This window comes from Castor canadensis, chromosome 11 (assembly GCF_047511655.1).
Source record: "Castor canadensis chromosome 11, mCasCan1.hap1v2, whole genome shotgun sequence".
NCBI lineage: Eukaryota > Metazoa > Chordata > Mammalia > Rodentia > Castoridae > Castor > Castor canadensis.
In genome coordinates this window covers 119,458,146-119,471,664 of record NC_133396.1, presented here as the reverse complement: position 1 = coordinate 119,471,664, position 13,519 = coordinate 119,458,146, and the positions used below count along the sequence as shown (strand labels likewise).

Here is a 13,519-nt window from a genome sequence, read left to right as displayed (position 1 = left end):
AGCTGTGTCATCTGCATCTTTGAGTATATTATTCAGCTCATTATTTCATAATCTAAACTAAGATCAGTTTGCTTAAGACCTTCCTGGGGTTCATTTTTATTGTTTTAGTTCCTATTCCTTAAAATAAGGACAGCCAATATGGTCTGTGATCACTGATTGCTTTTTTCATGTTTCTTTCCTTCTCTTTTTTTTGAGACAAGGTTTTGCTATGTAGCCCAGGCTGGCCTCAAACTCACGATCTTCCTGCCTCAGCCACCCAAGTGCTGAGGTAACAGGTATGCACCACCATGCGCAGCTCAATTTCTTTTTGACAATGCATCCTTATCTATCTATCTATCTATCTATCTATCTATCTATCTATCTATCTATCTATGCTCTTTGCACAAAAACACTAAACCCAACCACAGCATCCTTTGCAAATTCTGTAGCTGGGAACAGGTTTCGAAAGCTACTCAACACAATAGACTATGAAGGGGAACTTCCTAGAACAACTGACTGGATTACTGTATGGAGAAATTCTTCCACTTCAGAGTTCAGAGCAAGTGGTACTATTCTAACTAAATATGTTCAGTTATTAGGACTCCTGGGGAAGGTAAGCTATTTAGGAAATATTTGCCTGAATACACATGTATCATAGCTATAAGTTCTAACTAGAGTCCAGTTAAGCTTTGAAATACTGAGATATGAAGGTCTAAAGTATCTGAAATATTAACAAAAATCCAACACCACCAATTCATTGACTAATGTGGCAAATCTCGCCAGATTCAATATCAACCTCAGCCTTATGGTTTACATATAAACTAAATTTGTCCACTCTTCTAAATGTCATGCAAAATTGGAGCTTCAGCTCTAAAATGAATAACCCATAGTATTTTAAGGAAGAAATGATAGTTTGTTGCTATTGAATAAAAACTTCAATGAGAATAAATACCCATGACTACTGAGGTTTTGGAAGTCACAAATCACATGCTAATTACAATCTGAAAAGACAATCCCCAGTTTCTCCTGAGGGTTTTTTTTTTTGGGGGGGAGGGGAAGGAACGGAGATTACAGCCCACAGAGAAAGAATGAGCTCAATCCTCTGTAATGAGCAAATTTTGGAAACAGCTGACCTGAGGTTTTTCCTGAGACTGCTACTAGACATTCCTCTCTCTGCAGTGACAAACGTCTCCTTCAGTTCACTAAGAAAAACATGGGACTTCAAAAGCTCTCCCTAATTGGGGGCAAGCTCTAGTATAACACCTACACATTTCTTCTCCCTGCATTTTCTTTTTACCAGCAATCTTTTTTTTTTATTCTTCTAGAATTTATTCTTCTTGCATACACATATCCATTGATCAACAATTCCACATTTTCTACAGCTTCTAGCAACCAGTATTCTTTTTGCTGCTTCTATGAGTTTGACTATTTTAAGTATGTCATAAACATGGAATCATTTGTCCTTTTGTAGCAGGCTTATATGTTAAGATGCTAGATCTCATGTAAAATGTTCTTATCACATACACACAAAAAGAACAACGAAAATTTTAGTGGTGATGGATATCGCCACTGGTATGTATATATGTCTAACCTCATCAAAACGTATACATTAAATATGTGCAATTTTGTGTATCAATTATACCTCAGAAATTTTTTTAAAAAAGAAAAGATAATTGCTGGGTGTGGTGGCTCATACCTGTAATCCTAGCTACTCAAGAGGTTGAGATTGGAAGGACCATGGTTCAAGGCCAGTCTGGGTAAAAAGTTAGCAAAACCCCATAAAAAGAGACCAAGAAAAGGAAGCTTCACCAGCAATCTTGAGTTGATCTTGAGGTGCTGATCCAGCGTGTTCCCCTTCTCACCTTGATGTGCGAGGCATTGATGTAGCCTGTGTTGTTTTCTTTGGTTGGGATTAGCTCCACTCGGTTCTCCTCGTAAGGGACGACTTCTCGGATTCTGCTGCGCTCAGCATTTTCTGGTAGAGCTGCGGTGCTGAAAATACCATTTGCCTTTTTCTTTGGAATTTGCTCGTACTCTGTGAACACCATTCCCTCTTCTAACTTCTTCTTCAGGGTTCTGAACTGCAGCAGAAATTAATGTTCAGCTCTGTGAATTACCTTGTCCCAAAACTCCAATAAAACAACCAGATCTCCTTCAATATTCACAGTGACAGTGTTGAGAGATTTCAGTGTGGACAAGTAGACAGTACTGATCTCATTGTTAACCACACTGCTAGTTTCTCTTGTCTGATAACCATTTTACTTCTCACTCATAAAATGGAAAAATCTGCAAGAACTGGTGTGAGTTGAAACTAAAAACCAATACTTCTGCTATTAACACCTGCTTAAAGTCCTAATAAGAAGCAGATTGTTAATTTTGTTATCTGAACATCTGGTCCTCTATGTACACAGCTGTTTCTACTGAGCTAAATTTTAAAATTCTGGTCCACAGATATATAAATCCTTCCTTCCCCCTCCTCCTTTTTTTTTTTCCTCTTCTTGGCCAAATTACTAATTACGATAACATTGTATTAACTAGATTACCTGATCTCTCTAGATGTCCTTTTTGGCTCCAAATACTGAATATCTGCTGTCAGAAACCTAACACTATAATTTTACTAGCTCTCTTAAATTTAGACAACTTGTATCTTAACTTCTGACGGCAAATTCAGGAACTTTGAGGAGCCTTTCTCCATCTCTAAAACACAGCAAGTTTTTGCTTTTCAAACTCAAAGTTCTCATGAAGCATTATGCTAATAACTATAAGCCAACTGCATTTTCTACCTACATTAAAAGAATTCTATAAATTCTTGGATAAAATAATCATTTCCTAGGGAATAGCAGTAATTCACACAAGTCATGGAGCGCTACAGAAATTGTTTGACTTTCTCATCTTATAGAAAAGAAAACAGGCAAAAAGTAATTGACTTGACCTTGGTCATACAACTTGTTAAAAGCTGTTCTTTTTAGTCAAGTATGGATACACCAACTTGATGAAGCAGGAAGACCAGAACAGAGAAACACTGGATGTTGGAAAGAACTGATTTAAGCCATGCAGTTAGACAAGACCTTCCTACTCTCAAACTGAAGAATTAATTCATCAAACAGTGTTGGCATGTTTGGACAGGGAGTGAGCTTTGGGATGTGGAGACTACAGAGAGTGAATCACACACCTGACAAGCCTGGCACTTACCCTCTCATCCATGGGAACTCGGGTGGCATCATGTCGACTTTCTTCCCGCCCAGAGACCCGAGCCACTGAGAGCCCATTCAATGCTGCCAACATCAGGGGCCTCTTCTGTGCCTCCAGGCCTGCCATCTTCTGCTTCTCTAGATTCTTGAGGCAAGAAAAGGCATGTTCTCATTGTTTATAATACCAGTGGAAGGTTGGAATGTGTTTTAATCTCCTCAAATCTATAACTCTCCAGCCAAGGAATGCAGATGATCACCATTAGCAAGGCAGATTCAAACAGCCCTCCCATTATTCCCACTGTGCCTGAGGAAGCCAGTTCCTACAGGACCTCTGAGGTTTTATTTTTAATTAATTCACTCATTAGATAGATAAATAACAGATGCCCTAACAAGAATACCCTGTCATAGGGTTCACAAAGAAAAGGTGGAGAGGTCCATACAATACACTTTAGAATGATAAGGGCTGGAGAAAGATAAGGCGAGGAAAACAGAAACAGAGTTATATCAATAATCTTATCTAATCACGGTGACAGGCATTTTGCAGAGGCTGAATGGTATAAAACTTGTAAAACACTTTGTTGACTGAGAGATCCAGATACAAAAATCACAGTAGAAAATCTTCCTATGTTTCCATCCTGAGAAGCTCATGCTAAAGAGGTGAATCTCCTATTTAACTTCTCATCCTTAGGGTCCCTACTGGCATCAGCCCCAGACAAGAGCTGATGTAGTTTAGTTTAGCAAGATCATCAACAATGAAGCCTAGCTGGTGGTCATGTAAGATGATACACCAGCCATTGTTCTTCACACTCATCCAGGAATCCAAAGGAATGAATGCCATGGCTCCCACTGGCTACATTTAATGGCTATGACTAAGTCATGGAAAGAAGCACAAATGGATTTGGAAGCTTAGCAGATCACTTGGGGGAAGGGATTGTGATTCCATGTAGCCTTCCTTTATGGCTTTCCCATGGCCAAACTCTATCCTCATACAACCTGTGGTCTAACCTGGAGCAGTCAGGGTTCTGGCTATTAGGGCCACTATTGGGCTTTCTCATGTCCTTAGAATGGGTAGAGCAATGAAAACCTACTTAATCATTTCAGGCAGCTCACAAAAAGCATTTCCTGGAAATTCTTGTTTTAAACAACAAGGGAAGAACAGAGGGACTTCATTAAGCACAGAAACAGATAAGTTTGACAGTGTTGATGATTTCAGTGAAAACTGAAGTGAAATCAATTTGCAGATTCTTATGACTGCCATAGAGAAAGGGGTTATCTCATCTCTGGTTTCTTTTCAAGCCATTAGACTTGTTTTCTTTTTATCATTTATAAATTTACTCCCCAGAGAGGTGTCTCGATGGAGCCAAGATACTGGTAGATCACACAGATTATTCTAATTGGGATGGCAGGAATGGCATTACAGCCTATGGCATGTACGTTGTCACCACAAAGTCTCCTGCACTCAGCAAAATGAAGCCTTTGTGAGTGATGCTGCCAACAGGATACCTATTCAGTGATGGGCTGAATCACAGAACAAACCAAAGGTGCAATCTCAGAGGAGGATGAACTCTGACAAGTGTGAAAAGTAGCCACAGACTTCCAGCTAAAAAAAAATCTTAAAACAAGCCTTGGTTTCTCAATTCTAGGCATCCCTCAGGACAAGATTTTGGATTTAAATTTTTGGTTATTGGTTTGCTTAATAGTTAATCTTTGTGAAAGGTAAGTCATCCCAGGTCCCCTACCCTGCTCCCTCTAGTCACCTCTTTTAGTTGGAATGTCTCAAAGTTTTGAGACAGCAATACCTCAGGAAAAAAATGACTTGAAGTCCTCAAAGATCTCCTTCCTTTCTACCTCTATACTACAGGGAGATCACATTTGAGCCTAAGAGAAAAAAAGGATTATACTGTCTCTCTTAGGAAAGGACCACTACCTGCATAGGGAAATGGACTTGTGTCTTAGCTCCTTCTCACTCATCCTACTAGTTTTTCAGCAGCTGTAAAAATCAAACACAGAGACCTGACTTCTGGTTAGTGGGGTGGAAGCAGGGAAGTAGCTTCAAGCTAGCAGGCCTAAGTCATTCATCACATAGACAAGGCTCTAGAATGAGGAGTGCTGCCCACAGGGCAAATTCTTACCATACCTGTGTTTCCTTTTGCTTAAAGTTTCTCACTGTTCTGTTATTTGAGAGGGCCCAAGATGACCATGGCAGCCTCTGTCTCATCCATTCCTATTAAACTGACAAAAGCTGCCTGTGGTGAGGACAAGTATCTGAGCTGTGGGGATGCTGCCTAGGTTAGCAGGTGATATTGTGCAGTAAAAAAAAAAAAGATGAAAAATCATCTTGGGTATCCAAGCCACTGGCATGGTCCCCATCCCGCCTGGCCTCCTGGCTCCCGGACGACTCCTAAGCTTCCTTTGAGGTCAGGAAGCTGGCTGAGGGTAGCAGTCCTTGAGCTCCTGAGTGTTTGGGACTCCAGAAAAAATTAACAGGGAAGATGAAATAGGTCTGGGGCAATTATGTTCCTGAACTAAGAGTTAGTGGGTGAAATTTGCTAGTTGCTATTATCCACATGGATGGAATGAAATAGCATATGGGTGAGAACAGCAGAAAACCCCTGGCTCCTTTGTGATAATGCGCCGAAGCTCTCAGTGGAGACCAATGCCATGATTTTGGCTACAGGCTGTTTGTTTAATATGGGTAACAAGAGAAGAGGAAGAATATGACCAAAATGAGGTTACAGGACCATGTGGACATCATTATGCATCAACTTGGCAGAAGAAACAGCTCAGATGAATGCTTAGACTATTTGATTCTTGATGCTAATGTTGCTCTTAAGAGGCCTGGGGCCAAAAAGTGTTGAAAAAAAAAATCTCTTTATACCAATGAATTACTTTTTTTCCAAGCTGGGGAAGTTCTTTCCCCATGGCACCCACCCTCACATGTCACTCCATCCCCAGCCAAAGGTTTTCATTGCCTGAGGCACAGGTATAAATTTCACAATCTCCCTCTGTTTGCCTGAGGCACAGGTATAAATTTCACAATTTCCCTCTGGCTTGCAAAAAATGGAAAATTTATGCCCATACCAACTCTTAGCACTACCCCACTGATGATCAAAACTGTTAGGATGAGTGTCCTTAAGGTTTTTCTAAAGTAAACAAATTTGCCCTAGATTAGATTTCTGAAGTCAGCAACTTGGCCTCCTTAAAACTTTGGCCCTTGATTATTCTCTTCAGGTTGATTTCCAAGGGTGAATTTGGAAAACTCAGAAATGGAGTCTCCTGAACTCTATCAAAGCAAATTTAAACTGAAACTGTCCTAGAGTTCCTAAAAGAAGGCCCAGCTACCTGACGTGCAGCTGTGGTGAATGAAAAGAAGTCAATCTGAGTTTGATTAGTTACATAATTAAATGATCATTTTAAGGAAGTGAAAATTTCCAAGAAAAGAAGCAGTGGAGTTGTTTTTTCAAAGGTAGAGACTACAATCCAGCCATGTTCTCATTAGTAAGAGCCAGATTCCTTTGTTTTTCTACATGAGCACCTATTACCTGCATAGTCTTGCTTTAGTAATAGAACTGGCCATCTGAATTGTATGTATTCTGAAGGGGGGTTGTTCATATCCAACATCAGAGTGTAGCTTCAGATACTATTCATTTGTGCAAACGAGGTATGTGTATATTCACACACATGCATATGAACTTTACATGAACAAATCTGATGGGGAATTGAAGCTCAAAAGTCAACTTCCAAGTTACATATCCAGCTACTATAGTTTTCTTGAATTTGTATTAAACAGCTATTGAAAAAAATCTAAAACTAAAGCTAGATACATTACAGTCTAGACAATACAGTCTTGACATATAGAACTATGCAGAAAAGGGTACTCTGTAGAGATGATGTTCTTTTAATATTTAATCGGAGAAAAAGAAAAAAAACTTGCTGCTCCAAAAGAAATCCCAAGACATTAAGAGATGTTGGGAGGCAAGCACCTAGCAGTTCGCACAACTGGAAGTTTGAGCCCTGACTAAATGCAAAACGCTGACCTAGGTATTGACCTCACTAACACGCGAACTCAACTACAGTGCTCTGTGCCAAGTGTATGTACTAGAAGCCACAATAAGAATGGAAGATGTACTTGAGAGGGCAGGACCCAACATTTGGTGAAATAAAATACCCATGATTAAATACCCAATGATTGTTTAAAACCGTAACACATCCCTGGTGCCTCATTCCTCCCTTTCAGTGCCTGAAGTGTCTGTGATTTCGCTCTGAAAGGCTGTAAACGGACGACACTTACCCTAATCATCATCTCTCTCTCTATGATACTATCCTCCAGGGAAAACATCTCAGACACAGGCCTCTCCTTCACAGGCTCTTTTTTGACCCGTTCCTTCACGCTGGTCAGGTCAGGCTCGGAGATGGAGGGACCAAGAGAGGACCCGTTGATGGCCAGCTGGTCGGTTCGGGAGACACTGAGGGCCTTAGCCGGCCCGTGCCTCAGCACCCTGGCCCTGGCGATGGCGGTAGGGAGGTTCCCCTGGTCATGCCTCAGGGCCCCATTGCTGACACTTTTCCTTGGTCCAGGGTACTCGGGTGGGGGCTTGTTTGGAATCCGGGCGAGGGCTGCCTGCAGCTGGGCGCTGTACTCCATCTTCTCCCGCAGCACAGGGATCTGGGGCACGGCCTCCGGAGCCTCCTCCTCCTCCTCGCTCTCGCTGCTGTGGATCAGCATGGTGGCATCAGAGAAGGTCTTCTTGTGGTGATACTGTGGGAGCTGGTGGACCTCGTGGGCCCCTGGGTCTTCCTCTGGCGGCCCCTGCTCCCGGAACGTGTTACGGCGGACCATGGGGATGTGCAGTGACTTGAGTGTCATGGCTTCCATGCCACGCACCATGCTGTTCATCACCTCCAGGCTGTGGCGCTTGTTCACTGTGCCATGGTGCTTGGTGGCTGTGAGGGGCTCGCTCACCTCCTGGAGAGACTGATGCACCACTGGAGAGCTGTCTTCCTGGAAGGTCTTCACAGACAGCTGCACCTTCCGGGTCACCAGGTCCGGGCTGCTGCCACTGACATACTTGTGGCGATGACTGGCAAGGTCTGGGGTGCTGGTGGCAGGGCGGGGCCGTGGGTAGGGGGGCGGCGGTCTGAAGAGATAGTTCTTGAGCATATGGGCTGCATTGTAGTTATGGGTGCCTTGCAGCTGCATGTTGGCCAACTCAGGGGTGCTCACTGTGTGTGAGATGGAACTTGCCCCTGGCTTGCTGGGCACAGTACTATTCTTTGGGTTCATCTGGTCAGATGGACTAACAAGTTTGTGACTATAGCCCCCCTGTGGCCCATATGGGACGGTGTAGTGGTGTCTGTCCCGCATCTCGGGCTGGCTGTACACCAGGTCCTCTGGCTGGTTGTAGGCGTGGGTGTTGATGATGTTGAGGTTCCGCAGAGACTGGCTCTGGCTGTCCGCATGCATCATCCCCCTCTTCAGCTGCCGCATGACTGTCTCATAATCGGGGGTCGGCCTGTAAGACGGAACGATGATTGCGCTATGCCGGTGGCTAGGGATGTAGTCAGCCCGCATGACATCACTCCCAGGGATGCTGAGGTTGGAGGATACAGGAGAAGCCTGGATGAAGCTTTGGGAGCAGCTGAGGGAGTTGATGCTGTGAACGCTACACACACTGCCATTGGTGACGGTGCCATTCAAGTAATTTAGGTCCAGGCTGTTGTGAGAATTGCGATACAAGACTTCCTCGTTCCCATGGAAAATGCTGTCTATGAGAAGTCAAACAGAGGCATGTGAATTTTCACACTGTCCTGTTTCAATAAAGTTTTTCTCCATGTTTGTGGGGCAACTTAAATAAGTCATAAAGAGTGAACTCTCACAGTCTCCACTCTCACATTCTGATAATAGCTTGGATAAGATGGAAGGAATTCTTTAGAATATACTGAAAAGAAAGAGTGACCCTAAACAGACAAAGGTATGCACACATAGCATGTTTGTCATTGAGGTAAGCTCTCCATTTTGCCCTGAGTTTTGAGGTCAGTCTCCAATAATGACCCTCACATTGGGTAGACCTGTCTTCTTGTGCAGGGCTCAGCAACAGGACTGGATATTTGGGCCAGAAGTCAAGGGCCTTAATAGTATGACAGATTTGAAATTATCCAGACCTGGAACTGCTCTTTCTGACCACAATGGAAAAGGTTCCTTTACCCAAGTGACTACTGAGTGTTCATAAAAAAACAAGACAAATAACATGACTAGGATGTCAGCATGGCTAGGTTGTGAGCAGCAATAAAGGCAAGCAAAATTAGAATCAGTTCTTTTAGCCATACTCCTCTCATTCTGGATCTACTATGGAGGTTAATTCAAGTAAAAGTTAATTACAGTATAAAGAAGTACCTAGAGAGATACAATGACAAATTTCTAAAGTCAGTCCACTCTGGATATCCATGTTCCTCTAGCACTTTTCTGAAGCCTAAATACACTCGTCCTCACACTGTAGATTTAAGCATGAGAAGAACAAACAAAGATAAAGAAAAAGTGAAAACCAGAAGGGTAATTGAAAATAGTCAACTGTCTGAAAAGAAGGGTGTGGACAAAGGTGACCAAATGAGAGTCTTCCACAAGAGGCAAGAAAAAAGAGAGACCAATGTGTGGGGATTTATCTACCTCCAGTGGATTTGGTGCCTGCCCTGGAAAATAGTGTGATTCTGCTCATCAGATTATAAAAAGTACTGCTGTATCAAATGCTCTTGATTGTGTTGATTTTCATGCATAAGCTTTCCTATTGCATTCAAACTAGCCACGAGATGCTAACACAGAAACTCAAGATCCATTCACTATAACGTCAACATCTGAGGTTTTCTACCATCTCCTTTCTTGAGATGCAGTTAGTATAATGATTGAAAGATACTGAGTTTCATATCCAAACTCCACCATGAACCTCTGTATCCCAGTTTCTATACCTGTAAGAAGGAAGTAAGAGCATCTTAGATTTAGCTTGAGGATTAAATGAGACAATACACAGAAGTAGTTAATGCATGGCGCGCCATAACTGCTCTGTAAATGGCAACTGTTACCACTGAGCTTGTTATTACTAATCGAATGGGCTTGTTTCTGCATTTTGCCTGGGAAATGTTTTGGGAGAAAAGAGAAGTGAAATGGATTTTGTTTATTCTGAGAGGCAATAAATACTAAGAAAGAGGCTAGAGGGAGAGATGAAAGAAAAAAAAAAGCTAAAAGACCAACTAAGAGTGTGTTTCTTCCAATTACAGATGCATGTATTCCTCACCTAAGAAACTCACCGAGCGCTACAAACTTCTGACATGTCAGCAAACATGAAGTGCATTCAGGTGGGCTGAGCAGTCGCTCTCCTCTCTTGACCCCCTTAGAAGGGGAGGAGACAAGAATGCGCCCACTGCCTTGGCTCTTCTGGGAAATATTTTCTCAGGGATGACTAATATTCTAGGCCTTTCACAAGTTGAAGTTGGTGGCTACTGTTACTCAGGCAATGATAAAGTTAAAAGGAGAATATTGCTGTCATGTTAAAAAAAAATTCTTCCTTCCTTAACAGTACCCAACCTTTTGTCTTAAGAAGAGAAAATGGCAAGTCAGAGTTACCTTGTGAAGTGTGCGTTTCCGAGTAGTGCTCGCCACACTGGACGTGCATGGGAGGCAAGATGTACGGCTGCTGCCTCGGCTGAAACAGAGAACACAGCAGGGCTGGGGAGGCCATGGCAGACATGGCCCAAGACTCACAAGAGAACCAGCACACACCATCCCCACCAGCCCCAACTACAGGGAAGCACACTACAGCTGCTCCCTAACCACCCCTGTGACCTCTTCCACTCATCTGAACCCCCACCTCCTCACAAAGTTTGTGACAAACAAGTTGGCTCAAGATCAGACAAAGAGCCACAATCAAAGGACTAGATGGAGCTATGCATTATCTATTTTCTCATACACTTGTGAAATTCTATGCCTTCTTAGTAAGTTTAATCAGAACAGGTATATTACGATGACCCATCTAAGAAATAGAAAGATAGAAGCCTGGTTTGTTTTATTCAAAATTGGCTCCCTCCTGGAGCCACAAGTTCCTATCACCAGTACAATCCATAATTGTAGTTCACAGTTCCACAGCAACCTCAAATGGGGTCAGAGTTAGTACTAACGTGGGCCCAGTAGCAAATTTATATAAAACTTTAAAATGTGATCCACAATACTATGTGTAGTTCTCAAGTCCACTTATTCACCCTCCCCATGCAGAATCAAATGGGGGAAGGGCCTGGCAGGTAATCTAGCCTAACTATCTACTTCCTACCCCAGTGCAGCACTTTTTCTGTAGGATCTCAAGGAATGCCATTTAGACTCAGTCTGAATCACTTCCTGCTGCACAAGAAGGTAAAACTTTGGAAGAAAAAAATACTTTAATGGATCAAGTATTTGTGGCAAGCCAACAAAGGAAATATAATTATTTTCTACTGTGATCTAGAGCAAGCTGTTTAGTATTAGAAATAACGCTTCTTCAATGAAATCCAGTCCCACCCCCTACCTCAAACAGTATCTACTTTACTGATATGAGGTTCCAGGAACAGTTTGTTTGATGAAAGAGTTTTGATATGGGATTTAAAAATCCTGAAGTTTATATGCCACTGAACAGGATGATCTCTTATGTTTCTATTAATTGACCTTATAGATATTATTTTAAGATTACTGTTTCAGGAAGAAGATGACTTTTAAAAAGCAGAGATCAAACCAAGAAACCCAAAGCCAGCAGGGGTCACACTCTCCCAGCATCTTTCAAAGGAAGACCAGTACTCACTAGAGTCAGAAACTAGGAAATAGCTCACCTATCCTTTTCCCTGCTACAAATAATGCTTAGGCATCAAACGGACAAATAAAGAAGGTACTGGAGACAAAAATTCAAAGAAATTAAGACAACAGTAAAGAGCTGAAGTTAAATTAACCTAAGACAGTGGTTCCTGGTACCGAAGAAAAAGTGCTGTATCACTTCTCCAAAACATTTCCTAGTGTCATGGTAGTTGATTTTTAAGTTACAATTTAAAAGTATTTTTCCTTTTGTTGGAAATACATAATTCAACTAAGATTTCCCATAGTAGGACTGTTGGCTTTATATCTTTAAAAAAAAAAAAAAAGCAAGGAGAAATTTATGCAAGGGAATAGAAATAGATGGCACTGCCTTTTCCTGCTCTTATTTTTAAAAAATTCTAGAAATTAAGTAAGTGTGTATGAACTGGCCTAAGTATACAGGCAAAGGACACCAGCTAAACCTTCAAACATTATTTTAGGGTTATTTATTTCCATTCTTCCTGCTTCTTCCTCCCCTTCACCTCCCCAAAAGTCTTAGAGATGGAACCTAAGGCCTCTCACATGCCAGGCAAGCACTCTATTGCTGAGCTACATCCCCAGCCCTTGTTTCATTTCTTTCTCTATTCCAATACATTATTCCATTTCTTTCTATACCAACTAACACAGAAATAAACAAAGTGCTGTAACAGGAAGCAGAAGGGGAAAAGAAAAACAGCAATGGGAGGACCTTCTTATCAGCAAGGAAGCCAAGAGACAATACAGTCTGGTTTTACTTTCACTCATTGTAAAGAACCCTTAGTGTTGAAACCTAAAAGTTGGGGGAAAGAGTGATGCTCTGAATCCCTAGTCTGAAGCTCTGAATTCCCAGTCCTAGATAAGGTCTTCATGAAAGAAACAAAGGTAAGCTTCCCTCAGTATCTTCTCTGGATAATTAGGATGAGATTGGATCACAAGATAGCCTTAAAACACTATGCCTCTCATGGTATGTCATGGACATAACTGAAAAATGATTTCACTAATTAAAATATTTAGACTATAAAGAAAAGGACAATAACATTAAGGAAGAAAAGAATAAAAAACAAAAACCATGAAAACATCTACTGTGCCCCAGGGGAAAGCCCAAGGGATCCTTCTAAATCTTCCAGGGCCAAAAGCCACAGGGGAGATAAGGTACATAATACTGAAATTAATAACAGTAATGACTCAATTCCAGAATTCTAAGTCAGTGTCCATACATTTTTCCAGAAAAAATTATCCTTAAAACTTTTTAAGAAAAAAAACCAAGTTAACAACATGCTAGAAGTAAATATAGTATATAAAATAAAATTCTATCAGATGCTCCTGTTTATCAACTCAAAGGAAGTATTCATCTAGAAAAGTAAAAAGACTACTTTTTTGGAGTAGTCATAACCTAAAATTTAAGAATTGTGACAAAACAGGCAGAAAACTTTAATGGAAACCAAGTCTTCACATCTATTACATTATCCTTGAGTAACTCTCAAAATGTAACACAGCCTAACGTAGA

The 13,519-nt window shown here is 41.5% G+C and overlaps 2 protein-coding genes across 6 annotated transcripts in view; one reads left to right on the top strand and one right to left on the bottom strand.

Moving 5' to 3' along the window:
• Smyd2 (SET and MYND domain containing 2) overlaps positions 1-10,504 on the top strand; it is an 84,559-nt gene extending 74,055 nt beyond the window's left edge. The window contains exon 12 of the mRNA XM_074048340.1: positions 10,440-10,504. Within this exon, the coding sequence (XP_073904441.1) occupies positions 10,440-10,489 (50 nt within the window). The 3' untranslated portion in view covers positions 10,490-10,504. The remainder of the gene's footprint in view (positions 1-10,439) is intronic.
• The window catches only part of Ptpn14 (protein tyrosine phosphatase non-receptor type 14), a 161,610-nt gene that overhangs the window by 20,059 nt on the left and 128,032 nt on the right, over positions 1-13,519 (bottom strand). For all 5 annotated transcript variants that reach the window (XM_074048336.1, XM_020186006.2, XM_020186011.2 and 2 more), the window contains 4 exons: positions 10,786-10,864; positions 7,462-8,936; positions 3,172-3,315; positions 1,842-2,060 (listed from right to left, as the gene is read on the bottom strand). In XM_074048336.1, coding sequence (XP_073904437.1) covers positions 1,842-2,060; positions 3,172-3,315; positions 7,462-8,936; positions 10,786-10,864 — 1,917 coding nt within the window. The remainder of the gene's footprint in view (positions 1-1,841; positions 2,061-3,171; positions 3,316-7,461; positions 8,937-10,785; positions 10,865-13,519) is intronic.